This window comes from Colias croceus, chromosome 21 (genome assembly GCF_905220415.1).
Source record: "Colias croceus chromosome 21, ilColCroc2.1".
Taxonomy (NCBI): domain Eukaryota; kingdom Metazoa; phylum Arthropoda; class Insecta; order Lepidoptera; family Pieridae; genus Colias; species Colias croceus.
In genome coordinates this window covers 809,963-824,386 of record NC_059557.1, presented here as the reverse complement: position 1 = coordinate 824,386, position 14,424 = coordinate 809,963, and the positions used below count along the sequence as shown (strand labels likewise).

The window sequence follows — 14,424 nt, the reverse complement described above, 5'->3', positions numbered from 1 at the left end:
GCAGTCAAGGTGGTGAGGATGGTATTTCTGTTTATGGCGGGCTGTGCGGTAATGGAACTCAGCGGTGGGTAATGTTCCAAACAATTCCTCAGAGCACTCCCCATAGTAAATGCGGTAGAGAACGCATAAGGAAGCGATATCTCTTCGCAACGCCAGAGTATCAAGCCGATCGGTGAGACTCGGTTCGCCAACGAGTCGTACAGCTCTCCTTTGAATGCGGTCAAATGGAAGGAGGTATTGCTGGGGTGCCCCGGCCCAGAGATGGGAACAGTATTCCATGTGCGGCCTGACTTGCGCCTTATAAAGACTGAGGCGATGACGCGACGTGAAATACTGTCCCGCTCTACAGAGCACACCAAGTTTCTGAGAAGCCAACTTGGCTTTGCCTACCAAATGACAGGAAAACTGCACGTTACTCGAGATTTCGAGACCGAGAATACCAATACTAGCTGTGGCTGATAGAGGAGTGCCCTGAAAAATAGGGGTTACATCGAAGGGAAGCTTTTTTGCGGTAAACGCGCAAACCTGTGTCTTCTTCGGGTTGAATTCGACTAAATTTAGTCGACCCCAATTAGAAACTTCGTCTAAAGAAGCCTCAATTTCAGACACGAGGTTGTTCCGGTACTCAATGACGCGATCCCGAGAGACATTGCATTGGCCGGTGTAAACTGCATCACCAGTGCTGTCGTCTGCATAGCAATGAATGCTGCTGTTGCGCAGCATATCATTGATATGCAGAAGGAACAGAGTGGGAGACAGAACGCAACCTTGTGGGACACCAGCATTCACAGGCTTAGGGTCGGAGCAGGAACCGTCGATAACGACACGCATGCTACGCTCTGTGAGAAAACTGGCTACCCACTGGCAAAGTCTCTCGGGAAGCCCATAGCATGGAAGTTTTGCTAAGAGCGCTTTGTGCCAAACCCGATCAAAAGCTTTCGCTATGTCCAAACTGACCGCCAAGCCTTCACCCTTGCTCTCAATCGCTGCAGCCCATCTGTGAGTTAAATATACAAGAAGATCCCCAGCTGAGCGACCGCGACGGAAACCGTACTGTCGGTCACTAATCAGCTGGTGATCCTCCAGATATTTCAGTAGTTGGCGATTAATAAGGGATTCCATTATCTTGGAGAGCAAGGAGGTGATTGCTATAGGTCGATAATTGGACGGATCAGAGCGATCGCCTTTTTTCGGGATTGGGTGCACTAACGCTGTCTTCCATGAATTCGGGACAACGCCTGTGGAGTAGGAGTACCGGAAGAGTCGCGTGAGGACCGGTGCTAGCTCAGGTGCGCACATCTTCAGCACAATTGGAGGAATACTGTCGGGGCCACTCGACTTGTGGACATCTAGGGCAAAAAGTGCTTTACGCACAGCGCTCTGGGTGAACCGGATGTCCGGCATAGAGCCCTCATACCGCGGGATGGTAGGCGGCGAGTTTCCCATGTCATCCAAAGTCGAGTTTGCGGCGAAAAGGGAGCCAAGAAGATCGGCCTTCTCCTTTGCCGTGTGGGCCAACAAGTCATTCTCCATGCGCAGAGATGGTAGTGACGGCTTGCAGAAGTTTCCTTGCACAGCTTTGGCGAGAGCCCAAAAGGCGCGCGTTCCCGAAGGAAGTTGGGCAAGTTTCTCGCCAAGCTTAGCAATATGCTCTGACTTTGCTTTTGCAATTGCTCTTTTGAAGGACCTAGAGGCTGAGTTTAGTTCTCTCTTAAGTGTATAGGCGTTTGGATCACTAGACACGAGTGCATTAGCCCAGGCTTGGTAACAGTCTTGTTTTCGGCGTGATGCCGTTTTACAAGAGAGACCAAACCAGGGTTGGGACTTGCCACCAATGGGTACAACAGAGTTCGGAATAAAAAGTTCCATGCCCTGAAGTATCACATCGGCAACAGAGTCTGCGCAGGTGCTAGGATCGTCTGCCGAGAAGCAAACACGGCCCCAGGGATAGGACGAAAAGAATGTACGCATCTCATCCCAATCTGCTGACTTGTAGTGCCAAACGCGTCGACGGCCAACACGCTCCGGCCGTGACGAACGCAAGATTGGCACTACACTCCGCACTAGGCAGTGGTCCGATGAGCCTAAAGGGGCATCAACGTGGACCTGATAGCCATCAGGGTGAGATGTCAACAGTAGGTCCAACAGGGAAGGCGTATGATCCTCAACATCAGGAATTCGCGTTGGCGATTGTACCATTTGAGTAAGACCATAGGCAAGAGCAAAGTCGAAAACAGATTTACCTGCGTGGTCAGTAGTTCGGGACTTAAGCCATTCTGAGTGATGGGCATTGAAATCCCCAAGGACTACAATTTCAGCGCAGGGTATCTGATTGAGCATAGTATCTGCCGCCGATTGTATATGCTCGATGAGTCGGTCGGTTTCCTCATTACCGCTATGGGATCTGTATAGGCACGCATAGACGCGAGGGTGGTCGTCGCAGTCTACACGCAACCAAATGATGGAAAGATCCCTACCTTCAAGATAGCTGAGGCGTCGAAAGCAGATATCATTCCGGATAAAGGCGCATACACCAGCGCGGGGTAAAAAGTTGTGCTCCAGATTGTAGCCTGGGTAACTGAGATAAGCTGTATTAGAGGGGGAAGATATCTGCGTTTCGGTTAAAAAGAGCAAGGCCGGCTTCGCCGTCTCAAGGTGGTAGTGGACGGCATTGATGTTGGAGTGTAAGCCCCTGATGTTACAAAAGTTGACGCAGAACGTAGAAGGGCGTGCACAGGACTTGTTGCTCTTATTGCCTCGTGCTTGAGTATTGAGCGGGATTTTGCCCTCCCCAGAATACATAGGGCAGCCTGAACAAAAGTGCTCAGGGAGGGATTCTCCAGCACCTTGCGTGTTGGTACCCTCCTGGGGTATGGAGTGGGCCTCCGGAATGTCTCACTCACCTATGCGAAACGCTCAACGCTTTACGCCGGTTTTTGTGAGATAGTGGTATCGCGCCGGACGGACTACAGCCCATTTGTGCTGCATATAATGAATAAAATAAAAAAAATTATATGCAGCTGTAGTCCTACCACTCTAGAAAAATATCGCCAGAGCCTCGTCTGTTGATCGGCAGGGTGCACCGCGAGCAGGTGAGGTTGGCTTTGGCCGTTAGGTGGTATACAGCCATTGCACCCCAAAATTATATATTATTAGCATATATATTATTTGTAATTACATGATAATAATAATAAGGCAATTTTTTTTAGAACTGTAAGAATGTTTTTGGTTGGTATTTGTGTTTACACGTAGACTTAGTGAGCCTCGGAAATAAAAACTTACGGGCAGACTGAAAATCAGCGCTGTTCAGGTGTTAAAGCCCGACGCTGAGTCTGACCCGATTGCCATGTAACTAGTGTGTGTTTTTTAGTAATATAAGTAGTTGTTAAGTGTGTGTAATATGTGGCAATAAATATTTTTTCTTTCTTTCATATATTGGGGAAAAAATTGAGTTGGAAGTTAAAATAACGATGTTTTTTTCATGTTTTTATGTTAAACAGTATCAAGTTTTATTTTCTGTGTTTGGAAAGCTTTGTTATTTTATGTGTTTCTTTATGGCAGAGCAAGCAAAGGTATTGTTGGTATAACTGCCTGTTGTTAAGTAGTTAGCATTGCCCATAAACACTTGTAACTCTGTAGCGTTACAAGTACCTGTAACACTACCAGAGCTACCAGTGTTATTGATATCGGTCTTTAAACGAAAACAATATTGTAAAAGTAATATTTGCTCGTGTACAGGTGGACGAGGAAGAGTACCAGCGGCTCGGGCTGCGCCCTCGGCACGCGTACTCAGTCCTGGACGTGGTGGAGCTGACGGCGGGCCACCCGTGCGTGCGGCTGCTGCGCCTGCGCAACCCGTGGGGGCACTACACGTGGCGCGGCGCCCCGCCCGACCCGCTGCGCCGCCAGCTGCCCGCACCCAGCGCCGACCGCGACCAGGGAGTCTTCTGGATCAGCTTCGAGGACGTGCTGCGGTCGGTGCAGTTCCTTGTTCTAATCTATACTAATACCACACCCCGGACACTCCATACAAAATTATAGTTTTGACAGTCACAATGTAGAGACTGCAAATGTGTGTGTAAACTCTTTATGGTTGGCACATTTGTGACTGGCGTAAAAAAAAATTCGCGTTTTTCTGATGAAATACATCCGTAAACAGCACAATATCTAACCATTTTCTACGAAAAACGATAATCACAAATCCAAAATAATAAAATTGCTTCAAGTCAATTTGATTAATGTTATCAATCTTCGTTGCGTTTCGTCTAAAGACGTCGTTGGTATCGTCCTTGCGGGGAAATGGGTACCATAACATGTCTGATCGTGCGGGGTGAGGTAAGTGTTTAATTTTGGCGGGAGGCGGAGAGTTCTGTAGCGTTTAGCTACTATTATGTATTCTGTGCTAATACAGTGAAACTTGGTTAAGTGGGACCTGGATAAGTGAGAAACCTCCATAACTGGAACTCATGCTGAGGTCCCGACACTTTGGCACTGAATTACCTCTGTTAGTGGGACGAGGTAAACCTCTATATCTGGGATTTGTTCTTTCGATTTATCATCATAGTTACCTTTATAACTGAGACAGCGAGTAAATTTTATATGCATAAACCTCTGTAACTGAGATAACATTGTTTGTTTACTCATTCTTATTCTACCCACAAATACCACACGTAATTCCAAGTACGTAAGTATAAATTTTGAGCTTCAATTACCTTCAGTTTTAGTTTCGCTTTACTATTATACAGATGTTTATTTCAAAAATGTCAAAACGAAAGCTACAATCGTTATCATTACGTGAAAAACTAAAGTTAAAATCCGTTTATGAACCTGTATTCGCACCTCTATTAATGGAACCCTCTGTAAATGAGACAGATATTTATTTATACCTGTATATCTGAGACACTGGGTAAGTTGAATACCTCTATAAGTGAAACGACATTGCAGGTCCCTTGATGTCTCACTTAACCAGGTTTCACGTATTATAAAGCTGAAGAGTTTGTTTGTTTGAACGCGCTAATCACGGGAACTACTAGTCCGATTAGAAAAATTCTTTTGCTGTTGGATAGCCCATTTATCGAGGAAGGTTATAGGCTATATATCATCACGCTACGAACAACAGGGGTGGAGCCACGGGGGTGAAACCGCGTATTATATTGTGTCAACTTCAAGGATATGCTGCGGTTAGTGCAGCTTCTTTCTTCTTATATCTTCTGAATCAGCCTTATTTCTTCTAATACCTTCTGGATCAGCTTCGAGGACGTGCTGCGGTTGGTGGAGTTCTTTGTTCTAATGTACTGTGTCAGCTTCGAGGACGAGCTGCGGTTAGTATAGTTCTTTGTTGAAGTAAAACTTCTTTATCGGGGTTGAAAAAATATTTAGTATAACATTTTTCCGTTACGTGTTGTGACGCGAGGCAAATAAAACCTCTTTTAAAAAAAATGATTTTATTATTAAAACACAATGATTAGATTACATAAAGAACTTAGAGAATTACACAATATTGGACTTATGAATTAGTCAGCAACCGTACTCTGTGGATGTGTAGGATCTAGACTGACTGGATGAGAGACGCGTAGGAATCATGGCGGGAATGGAATGTGCTGACAGGATAGTTAGGGGATGGCTGTATGCATTAGTACATACAGTCTCGGGATGTAACAGTGCCATCTTTTTCTTATCCCTACCACGCGTGACTCGACGTATTTCTGTAAAGTTGCATATAGTAAATTATTTTTTGAAAAATAAGGTCATAAAGAAGTTTTACTTCTTACGTGTGTACACTAGTACCCATTTTTTTCTAATGTATTATGTGTCAGCTTCGAGGACGTGCTGCGGTTAGTGGGCTAATAAGTCACATTTTACTTCATCTTATCTCGATTTCGTTCACGATATTTAAATCATGCAATTTTGTGCATACACTAGCTGTGCCTCGCGGTTTTACTCGCGTGGCTCTGCTGGTCTTAGCGTAATGATATAAAGCCTTCCTCGATAAATGGGCTATCTAACACCGAAAGGATTTTTCAAATCAGTCCAGTAGTTCCTGAAATTAGCGCGTTCAAACAAACAAACTCTTCAGCTTTATAATTAATAGTTATTAGTATGCATATATAGGCTACTGAATTTTCGCCCGCGGCTTCGCCGCAGTTTCTCTTTAGTAAATTATAGATATACTAAAAAGCACATGTAAATACACCCGTATTTCCTACCTACATGTAGGTACAAATTTTCATCTTTTATTTTTTCTTAAATGAGATGAGATGAATACCTCCCGGTGTGGACTCCGAATGCGTACTAATTGAATATGTTTAAAATAATACAATATAATAAACGGTGCGACATCAGCGGATCGTATTCCGCGAAGTACCATTGTTTGCACGGTTACTTAATCGTATAAAAACCCTTCCAGATATTTCGACTGCATCGACATATGCAAAGTGCGTGCCGGTTGGCACGAGGTGCGGCTGGCTGGTATCTTACCGCCGATGTCTTCGACTCGACACTTAACCTGCTTGTTGCTAACCGCCACACAACCTACGGAAGTGGATTTCACACTTTTTCAAGAAGGGCAGAGGTAATGTATTATTTTTGTTTATGTGTGGTCTATCGTGTTGTTGTTTTAATGGCAACAAATTGCTTTATGTCTTTCATTTATATCGTATCAAATTTAAATCAAAGTGGAATTATGTTATAACAAGTGATAACTGCGTTAAAAACAACCGACTTCAAACTTGCACTTGCAAAAATCCCCATAAAATAAAAACTACTAGGCCTATCCGAATAAAATTTTTATGGGACCAATTCGACACCATCCCGCATCGAACAAAAAAAGAATCACGTAAATCGGCTAAGAAACCTCGGAGTAATCGGTGTACATACATACAAAAAAAAACATACCGGCCGAATTGTTAACCTCCTCCTTTTTTTGAAGTCGGTTAAAAAAGTGCCGTCTCATGTTACAAATTAAATGGTCCTTCAAATTTATGTAACAAGTACGAGAATTTGGTGTGTGACGTTCTTATACAGTACTTTAAATTGATAATGAGAAATCCATATAAAAATTCATAAAATATACAATCCATGTAAAGTTAATGGATTATAAAAATTTACAACGTTACGTATTTATTTTACAGAAACTCAGCGAAGAGTCAACGTTCGCAACTCGATTTGTGCGTAGTTGTGTTCAGGACGAAATCCGGTCCAAGCGCACAGGTCGGCAAACTGGTTGCCCATAGCAAACGACAGGTATGATTTTAAAACTAAATTTTATGTCATAATAGCTTTCCGTCTGCGGCTTCACCCGCGTTTTCAAAGAAAAACCAGCATAGTTCCCGTTCCCGTGGGATTTCCGGGATAAAACCTAGCCTATATTACTCGTGGATAATGTAGCTTTCGAATGGTGAAAGAATTTTTAAAATCGGTCCAGTAGTTTATGAGCCTATTCATTACTCAAACAAACAAACAAAGTTTTCCTCTTTATAATATTAGTGTAGATGCATATTTTGTTTTATTTATTTTGAAATATGGATCGAAGGAAATAACGTAAACTCGTGGAAGTATGTAATTTTGGCATATTTAGTAGTGTCAGGACTATTAAAGACTAATTCCTTGCTAGTTGCGGGAACAATGATTTTTCATGAGATAGGAAAAAAAATCTTATAAACTTTATGTTTTTTAATCCGAACAAAAAGTAGTTACGTACAATTTACAAATAATATAATATGTACTTAAATTCAAATTAACAACTTATTTTGTGGCAGTAATGTTCAAAAGCAACAAGTACGCGTTCATTATAAAACTATGCCTAATACACGCTTAGGCAGAGTTTTGCTTTGGACAATTTTTTGAACGTGATTTTGAGTCTAGTTTTTTATTGGTTGTCAATAAAAATGTCCGAATTCCCTTTTCATTTTTACAGGTGCGCGGTTTTGTCGGCTGCCACAAGATGCTCGAAAAGGGTTTCTACCTGGTCGTCTGTCTGGCTTTCAACCACTGGCATACTGGCCTAGAACTGGCCGATAGTTCTGCCTGGCCTAGACACGTACTGGCCGCACACTCGTCCAAACCACTGGCCGTGGAAAGACCTTCGTTGCATCCACATATATTGGCAGACGCGATTATAGGTATTACTAGATAAAAAAAAACCGCATAGTTCCCGTTACTATGGGATTTCCGGGATAAAGTAGCCTATGTATCATTCTGGGTTTACCTACATACATACTAAATTTCATTGTAATCGGTTCAGTTGTATTTGCGTGAAAGAGTAACAAATATCCGTCCTTCCTCACAAACTTTCGCATTTATAACATTAACAGGATATGCATTCTTTTGAAGCGGATCTTAGTCGTCCAATATCGTATAAATTTAATTAAATAAAGGCTATTTTATTTTGTTTTTTTTATTTTTTATTTATAGGGCTGACCCTAGCGAGGGGGCAGAGGCATGAAGGCAGGCAGGGCATGACGGCGTATTATTTGACTAAGGTACGTAGAAAAATGTTAGGGACAATAATTCATTTATGTGCTAAAATTGGTGTATTTTGATCCTGATGTAATGGCTTGAAGAATAAAGAGTCTTAAGCGTGTTGAATTATTTCGTAGGGTAATAGAAAAAATATTAAATAGTTTTTTATTTCAAAATGTTTTGATATTAATTTTACAATGGTTTATGAAGAAAAGTAATAACAGTTCTCTTCGCGAGTGTATATGCGCTAAGTTTAGGACCCTACCAAACTCGCGAAGATACATTGATCGCACTGTAAACCATTTTATATACCACACTTACATATCTAAATTCGACAACTGACCATATTATCGCTAATAACATCTTATTTATTTTATACAACCTTCTTAAGATACATCAACCGCAGTCTAAACTATTTTATACAAGGTGTAATCGTTAAGTGTGCACAACATCGTTAAGTGTGGTTTCTCGTTTTATTTTTAAAAATATATTATGACCTTTTTACTCATTTGGTTAAGTATCAGTTTAAAGTTTTTGATATCTGTAATAGTTACGGAATAATCGCTTGTGCACACTTAACGATTACACCCTGTATACTACACATATATTTTTTCGATATCTGACCAATGACCATGTCACCAATTACATCTTTTTATAGTAACAAATGAACTTTCCCAGGGTTGGGCGGGTCTGGTAGTGATGGTAGAAAACAGACATACAGACAAATGGATACACGTGAAGTGTGACTGCCAGGAGAGTTACAACGTTGTGTCGACGCGCGGGGAACTGAAGACCATAGACTCGGTGCCGCCTTTGCACAGGTAATGTTAATTCTCATGGTTAAGTGTATTTCAAAAAGGGATTTTTCTTATTTCTTCTCTGAATACTTAAATTAACATGCTGCACTATAGAGCCACAGAATACATAATAGTAGCTAAACGCTACAGAACGGGCACTCTCCGCCTCCCGCCAAAATTAAACACTTACCTCACCCCGAACGATCACGCTATAGATGGCTCGCATTTTTCCGTAAGGACGATACGCAACGAAGATTGACAACATTAATCAAATTGACTTAAAGTAATTTTATTATTTTAATATTTTATTATAATCACATTATCGTTTTTCGTAGAAAATGGTTTGATATTGTGCTGATTACGGATGTATTTCATCAGAAAAACGCGAATTTCTTTACGCTAGTCACAAAATATGTGCCAACCAAAAAGCGTTAACACACACATTTGCACTCTCTACAGTGTGACTGTCAACGATAATTTTGTATGGAGTGTGATAGAGCTTAAATATTTGGAAAATACGAAAATCTCTCTATGATTGCGAACTTCAAAAACGGTTTCAACTTGTAAAGTCAGTTAGGGATAAAATTCATGTCTAATAACCTTCTATAAGATTAAGAAATTGAATCATCCCACTTCTGAAGATAAATAAACATTTTATTAACATGCGCTTTACAATTATTATTAGTTTTATAGCCTAAAAATATATTTTTAATTTTTTTACCATTTCAGACAAGTGATAATAGTACTAACTCAGCTAGAAGGCAGCGGCGGGTTCTCCATAGCCCACCGGTTAACACATCGGCTGGCTGCAGGCGGGCGGCTGCAGGACTGGGCGCCAAGGGATGATGAGCCCCACAACCACCCGCACCACCGCCCGCCCATCGCCAGGAGGCTGCTGGGACTACACGCCCCACGGCTCATCACATAGAGCACCAGCTCTATCTAGAGAACTCTATGGCAGACAGACTCCACAAGACGCAGGAAGACTGCACGCGCCGCGGCCTATTTTATTCACGGTGCGAAGTGTGCTCGCCATCCCCGTCTCTGGCATCCTCGCCATCCCCACCCCAGGCATCATCGCCATCCTTAACCCAGGCATCATCGCCATCCTCAACCCAGGCATCCTCGCCATCCCCACCCCAGGCATCATCGCCATCCTCAACCCAGGCATCCTCGCCATCTCCAACCCAGGCATCCTCGCCAACCTCAACAGACAACCTCGCCATCCTCAACCCAGGCATCCTCGCCATCCTCAACCCAGGTAACCTCGCCATCCTTAACCCAGGCATCCTCGCCATCATCACCCCAGGCATCATCGCCATCCTTAACACAGGCATCCTCGCCATCCTCAACCCAGGCAACCTCGCCATCCCCAACCCAGGCAACCTCGCCATCCTCAACCCAGGCATCCTCGCCATCATCACCCCAGGCATCATCGCCATCCTTAACTCAGGCATCCTCGCCATCCTCGACCCAGGCATCCTCGCCATCCTCAACCCAGGCAACCTCGCCATCCTCAACCCAGACAACCTGGCCATCCCCAACCCAGGCATCATCGCCATCCTCAACCCAGGCAACCTCGCCATCCTCAACCCAAGCAACCTCGCCATCCTCAACCCAGGCATCCTTGCCATCCCAATCCCCGGCACCCTTGCCATCCCTACGTAATAAATTACGTCATAAAGCTCAGCATAGAGTTGTCTACCATTCGCTCTACTATTTATGTACGCGCCACGTAGAGATACACTCATATAAAACTCATGGCCAGTTTATGGGATTACCAGGGTTGTAGAGTCGTTTGGAGAGCCCCTGAATTTTTGTAACTATCACGCACTTGCAACCTAGAGAGCAAAGCTGCTCGAGATTTACTCTACCAATGTTGGAATTATGATAAACAAGATTAGAGATTGCAAATATCACTTGCAACGACAATATGAACTTAAAAGGTCAAATTTATTAGCGATTATTTACAAAAAGCTTTGTGTTATTTAGTTTTTATGTACATTAATATTGCGCTTAATTTTCGTGAAATTTGATTTCAAGCTTTCTTTAAAACGATACAAATGTATTAATTGATGTAACAAAATAGGTGCAACCTATAAATATTGAGACATGATTTTGAAAAGTCAATTTAAATTTCAACTTAATAAGATCTAATTTGTCGAAATAATGACAGACTTCGGTACCAGTGACTTACTCTTGAAGTAAACTAATAAAGACCTTATTCTTAAAAGAATAAAGTTTTGAATAGCATAAAAAAACTCGGATATGACGTTGCAATAACGGTGAAAGTTTATTATTAAGATGTCTCTTTAAGGCGCATAGACAGAGAACGTATAGACTATAGAGCGTTCTCTACAGATGTGAAATAGGTGTGGAAATGTGATAGATATACCGTATTCGTTGACGTTAGAAAGAGACAGCTATACGATTGCTTGTTCTCTCAAGTATTTGTCAATTAGGCTATATCTGTTTTCTGTCTATGGTTTAAACGATAGATTTGGCGTAGGATATGCTGATTGGAATTTTATGAAATTTTCTATGAACATAAAAAAGTGTGGTTCAACAAGTTTTGATACTTTACGTGTGAAATCTGCTCCAAAACGTCGTTTAATCGGTATAATTGTATAAAGTGGCAGTGATTATAGAGTAGCGTAGTTAAGACTGCACTCAAGTGTATAAAGTAGGTGTGTTCATGATAATTGTTTATATATAGTGAGGCTAGCGTAAGAGTCGGTGAAAAGAAATATCATCGTAATGTAGATGTAGGTAGCTTATTCGCTTCGCGTTTGATAATTGACGTGGTATTTTTTAATGTTCTTCAATTGTTGGAATTTTATTTAGTTTTTTTTTTCTGGCCTGGAATCTTAAGAGTAACAAATCCATGACGTTTTAAATAAAAAAAATTGTTTTAGTTTCGTAAATTATTGCATTTGTAAGTTTTAAAAGACAACAGCTATCAAGTATAGTCAGTATTATTTTTATTTTACTTTATTATTTATTACGAGAGTTAAAAATTTAATTCTATTTATGTTTTAATAACAGTTATTTGACCGGAGTTTTGAGATTTTGATTTTCAAAGAATCGTATCTAGAAGAAGAATCGTAGTTTGAATTCGAATATTTCAAACATTTTATCGCAAATCTTGCAAATTACAAAAATCAAAAAGACATTTTTATTTTGTTTGTCAACAAAAATTTGTGAATCCGTGTGATCGTGTTATATTTTTTGTATAAAATGAGTATTGAGTGTTTGTTTTCTCACGTCCAGTATATTTTGTTAGTGTCTACACTTTAATTTTATGTTTAGTATAAAAATTGTTTATTTAATATAAAAATTTAACAAGTTACAGAGAAGCGTTTTATTATAATGAAATAACTGGAACAATCTAAAAGCAATGATGACTTATTTAAGTTTGGATCTTTAACAATTTATTAAATGTGTAAAAATACGAACATAAGTGTTTAAAATGTCATGTCATTATAAGTTTCATATCATTTAAATTTTAAAGATAAAAGTATAAACAAACAAATATACTTATTTAATTAAAGACTTTTCCGTGATTTGCACCTTAAAACAATGGATCTAAGATTCAATTTTAAAATACTCATTATTTTGTATTATTTTTATTATATTTTTTGACACAAGTATTAAATAATTCTTGCCAATGTTATTAGCGTACAACGATTTGTTTATTTACAATATTTCTGAGGCCTATTCGGTGTGCAATATTCTTTTTAAATATATATTTTATTTGGCTGTACATATTAGGGCACGGTAGATAATATAAGAATCGTGATTGGTTAAAAATGGATAACGCTCATTGGTTGAAATTCGCGCCTTTTTAATTGTATAGTGATCGCCCTTTTATGTACCGACAGCACAATAATCGCACATATTTTAAATCATTTTATATATAGACGTAATGAATAGATTGACAAATTGTATAAGTCAAACAATTTTGTAACTTATTTTTATGTGGGTAGGTTCTACATTAGCGCGTGTAGAAGGCACAATCACTGTAAAAAGCCATTCTGGTTCACGTACTTGCCAAAGGTGGTAAAGGAAGACGATTTTTATATAGATGGCGCTGAATAACAAAGCTTAATTTTATATAATGCTCATAAATATGATACTAGAACCCTTATTTTTTTAACAATAATATATTTGTCTTTACTTTATCGACGAAGTAAATAGATTCGCTTATTTTAAACTTAGCTAGCGTTATCATACGATATAAAAATAGATGTAAAACTGGATTATTCGAAGATTTTTTGAAATTTAGTATTTGAGGGTAATCATAGAAATATGTAATAATACACAGCGTAATATACCAATTTTTGCCTACACAAAAGCGTTGACGTTTATGGACTACATGTATAATTGTATACCACCTTAGACATGAACGAAGACAGTCATTAAAGGTTGACGGACATTAGGACGCCCCGCAACGCAATAAAAAGGTTTTTTTAAAGTCAGATTGTATTAGTTTTTGGTTGAATGTTGAACTCATATACTTAAGATAAAAATGTTTAATCAAATTATGCTAGTGAAATATGGTCAAAATCAGAAGATAGGCTTCTGTTGCGGAAAATAGGGCTAGATACAAGATGGAATTTAGTCGAGCAGCGTGGAGTACTACCAAGTATTCACTATTAATAGTGAAAAGAAGTTTACAAAAATTTTCGACCGAAATAGTGCCCCTTTTCATAAAATATAAAGAATTTCGTTCCAATTAAAATTGTATCACGACTGCAACTGTCTAGAATTACATGTTTTTACGAATTTGTTGCGTGACGTTGCGTACGTACGTCCTAATGCGCGTCAACCTTTACATAGCACGTAGTATGAGCGAATTGTTATACTTTTGTAAACACGTGTTCGATATTCCGAGTTATGTTTTTTCTCACGTTAATATAAAAATAAGGGATAATGTCGTGCCATAGTGTATGCCTTGGCTTTGTTGGCACTTGTCAATTTTAATCAGTCAGTCAGTAAGCCAGCAAGTCGAGGGAGATTTTTCTACTAAAGTGTTTTGATATCACTCTTTTGATTTGACTTTTTCGATGTAAGTTGTTTTGTAGTGATACGACGCTTATTTTACGTGTTAGATAATACATGAATGCATGTTATATTGTGTAAGGGAATAAAATTATTTAAATTTGAA

At 40.0% G+C, this 14,424-nt stretch overlaps 2 protein-coding genes across 2 annotated transcripts in view; both read left to right on the top strand.

The window, feature by feature from the left end:
• Positions 1–10,210, top strand: part of LOC123701270 (calpain-D) — a 25,940-nt gene extending 15,730 nt beyond the window's left edge. Inside the window, exons 16-22 of the mRNA XM_045648684.1 lie at positions 3,739–3,974; positions 6,407–6,571; positions 7,131–7,242; positions 7,916–8,120; positions 8,413–8,480; positions 9,139–9,281; positions 9,987–10,210. Coding sequence (XP_045504640.1) covers positions 3,739–3,974; positions 6,407–6,571; positions 7,131–7,242; positions 7,916–8,120; positions 8,413–8,480; positions 9,139–9,281; positions 9,987–10,185 — 1,128 coding nt within the window. The 3' untranslated portion in view covers positions 10,186–10,210. The remainder of the gene's footprint in view (positions 1–3,738; positions 3,975–6,406; positions 6,572–7,130; positions 7,243–7,915; positions 8,121–8,412; positions 8,481–9,138; positions 9,282–9,986) is intronic.
• Positions 10,199–14,424, top strand: LOC123701269 (probable GPI-anchored adhesin-like protein PGA18). The gene has a single exon (XM_045648683.1). The coding sequence runs from the start codon at positions 10,212–10,214 to the stop codon at positions 10,923–10,925; it is 714 nt and encodes a 237-aa protein (XP_045504639.1). The 5' UTR covers positions 10,199–10,211; the 3' UTR covers positions 10,926–14,424.

Coding starts and splice junctions, on each gene's coding strand:
- LOC123701269 (XM_045648683.1), top strand. CDS start 10,212: ATGGCAGACAGACTCCACAAGACGCAGGAAGACTGCACGCGCCGCGGC.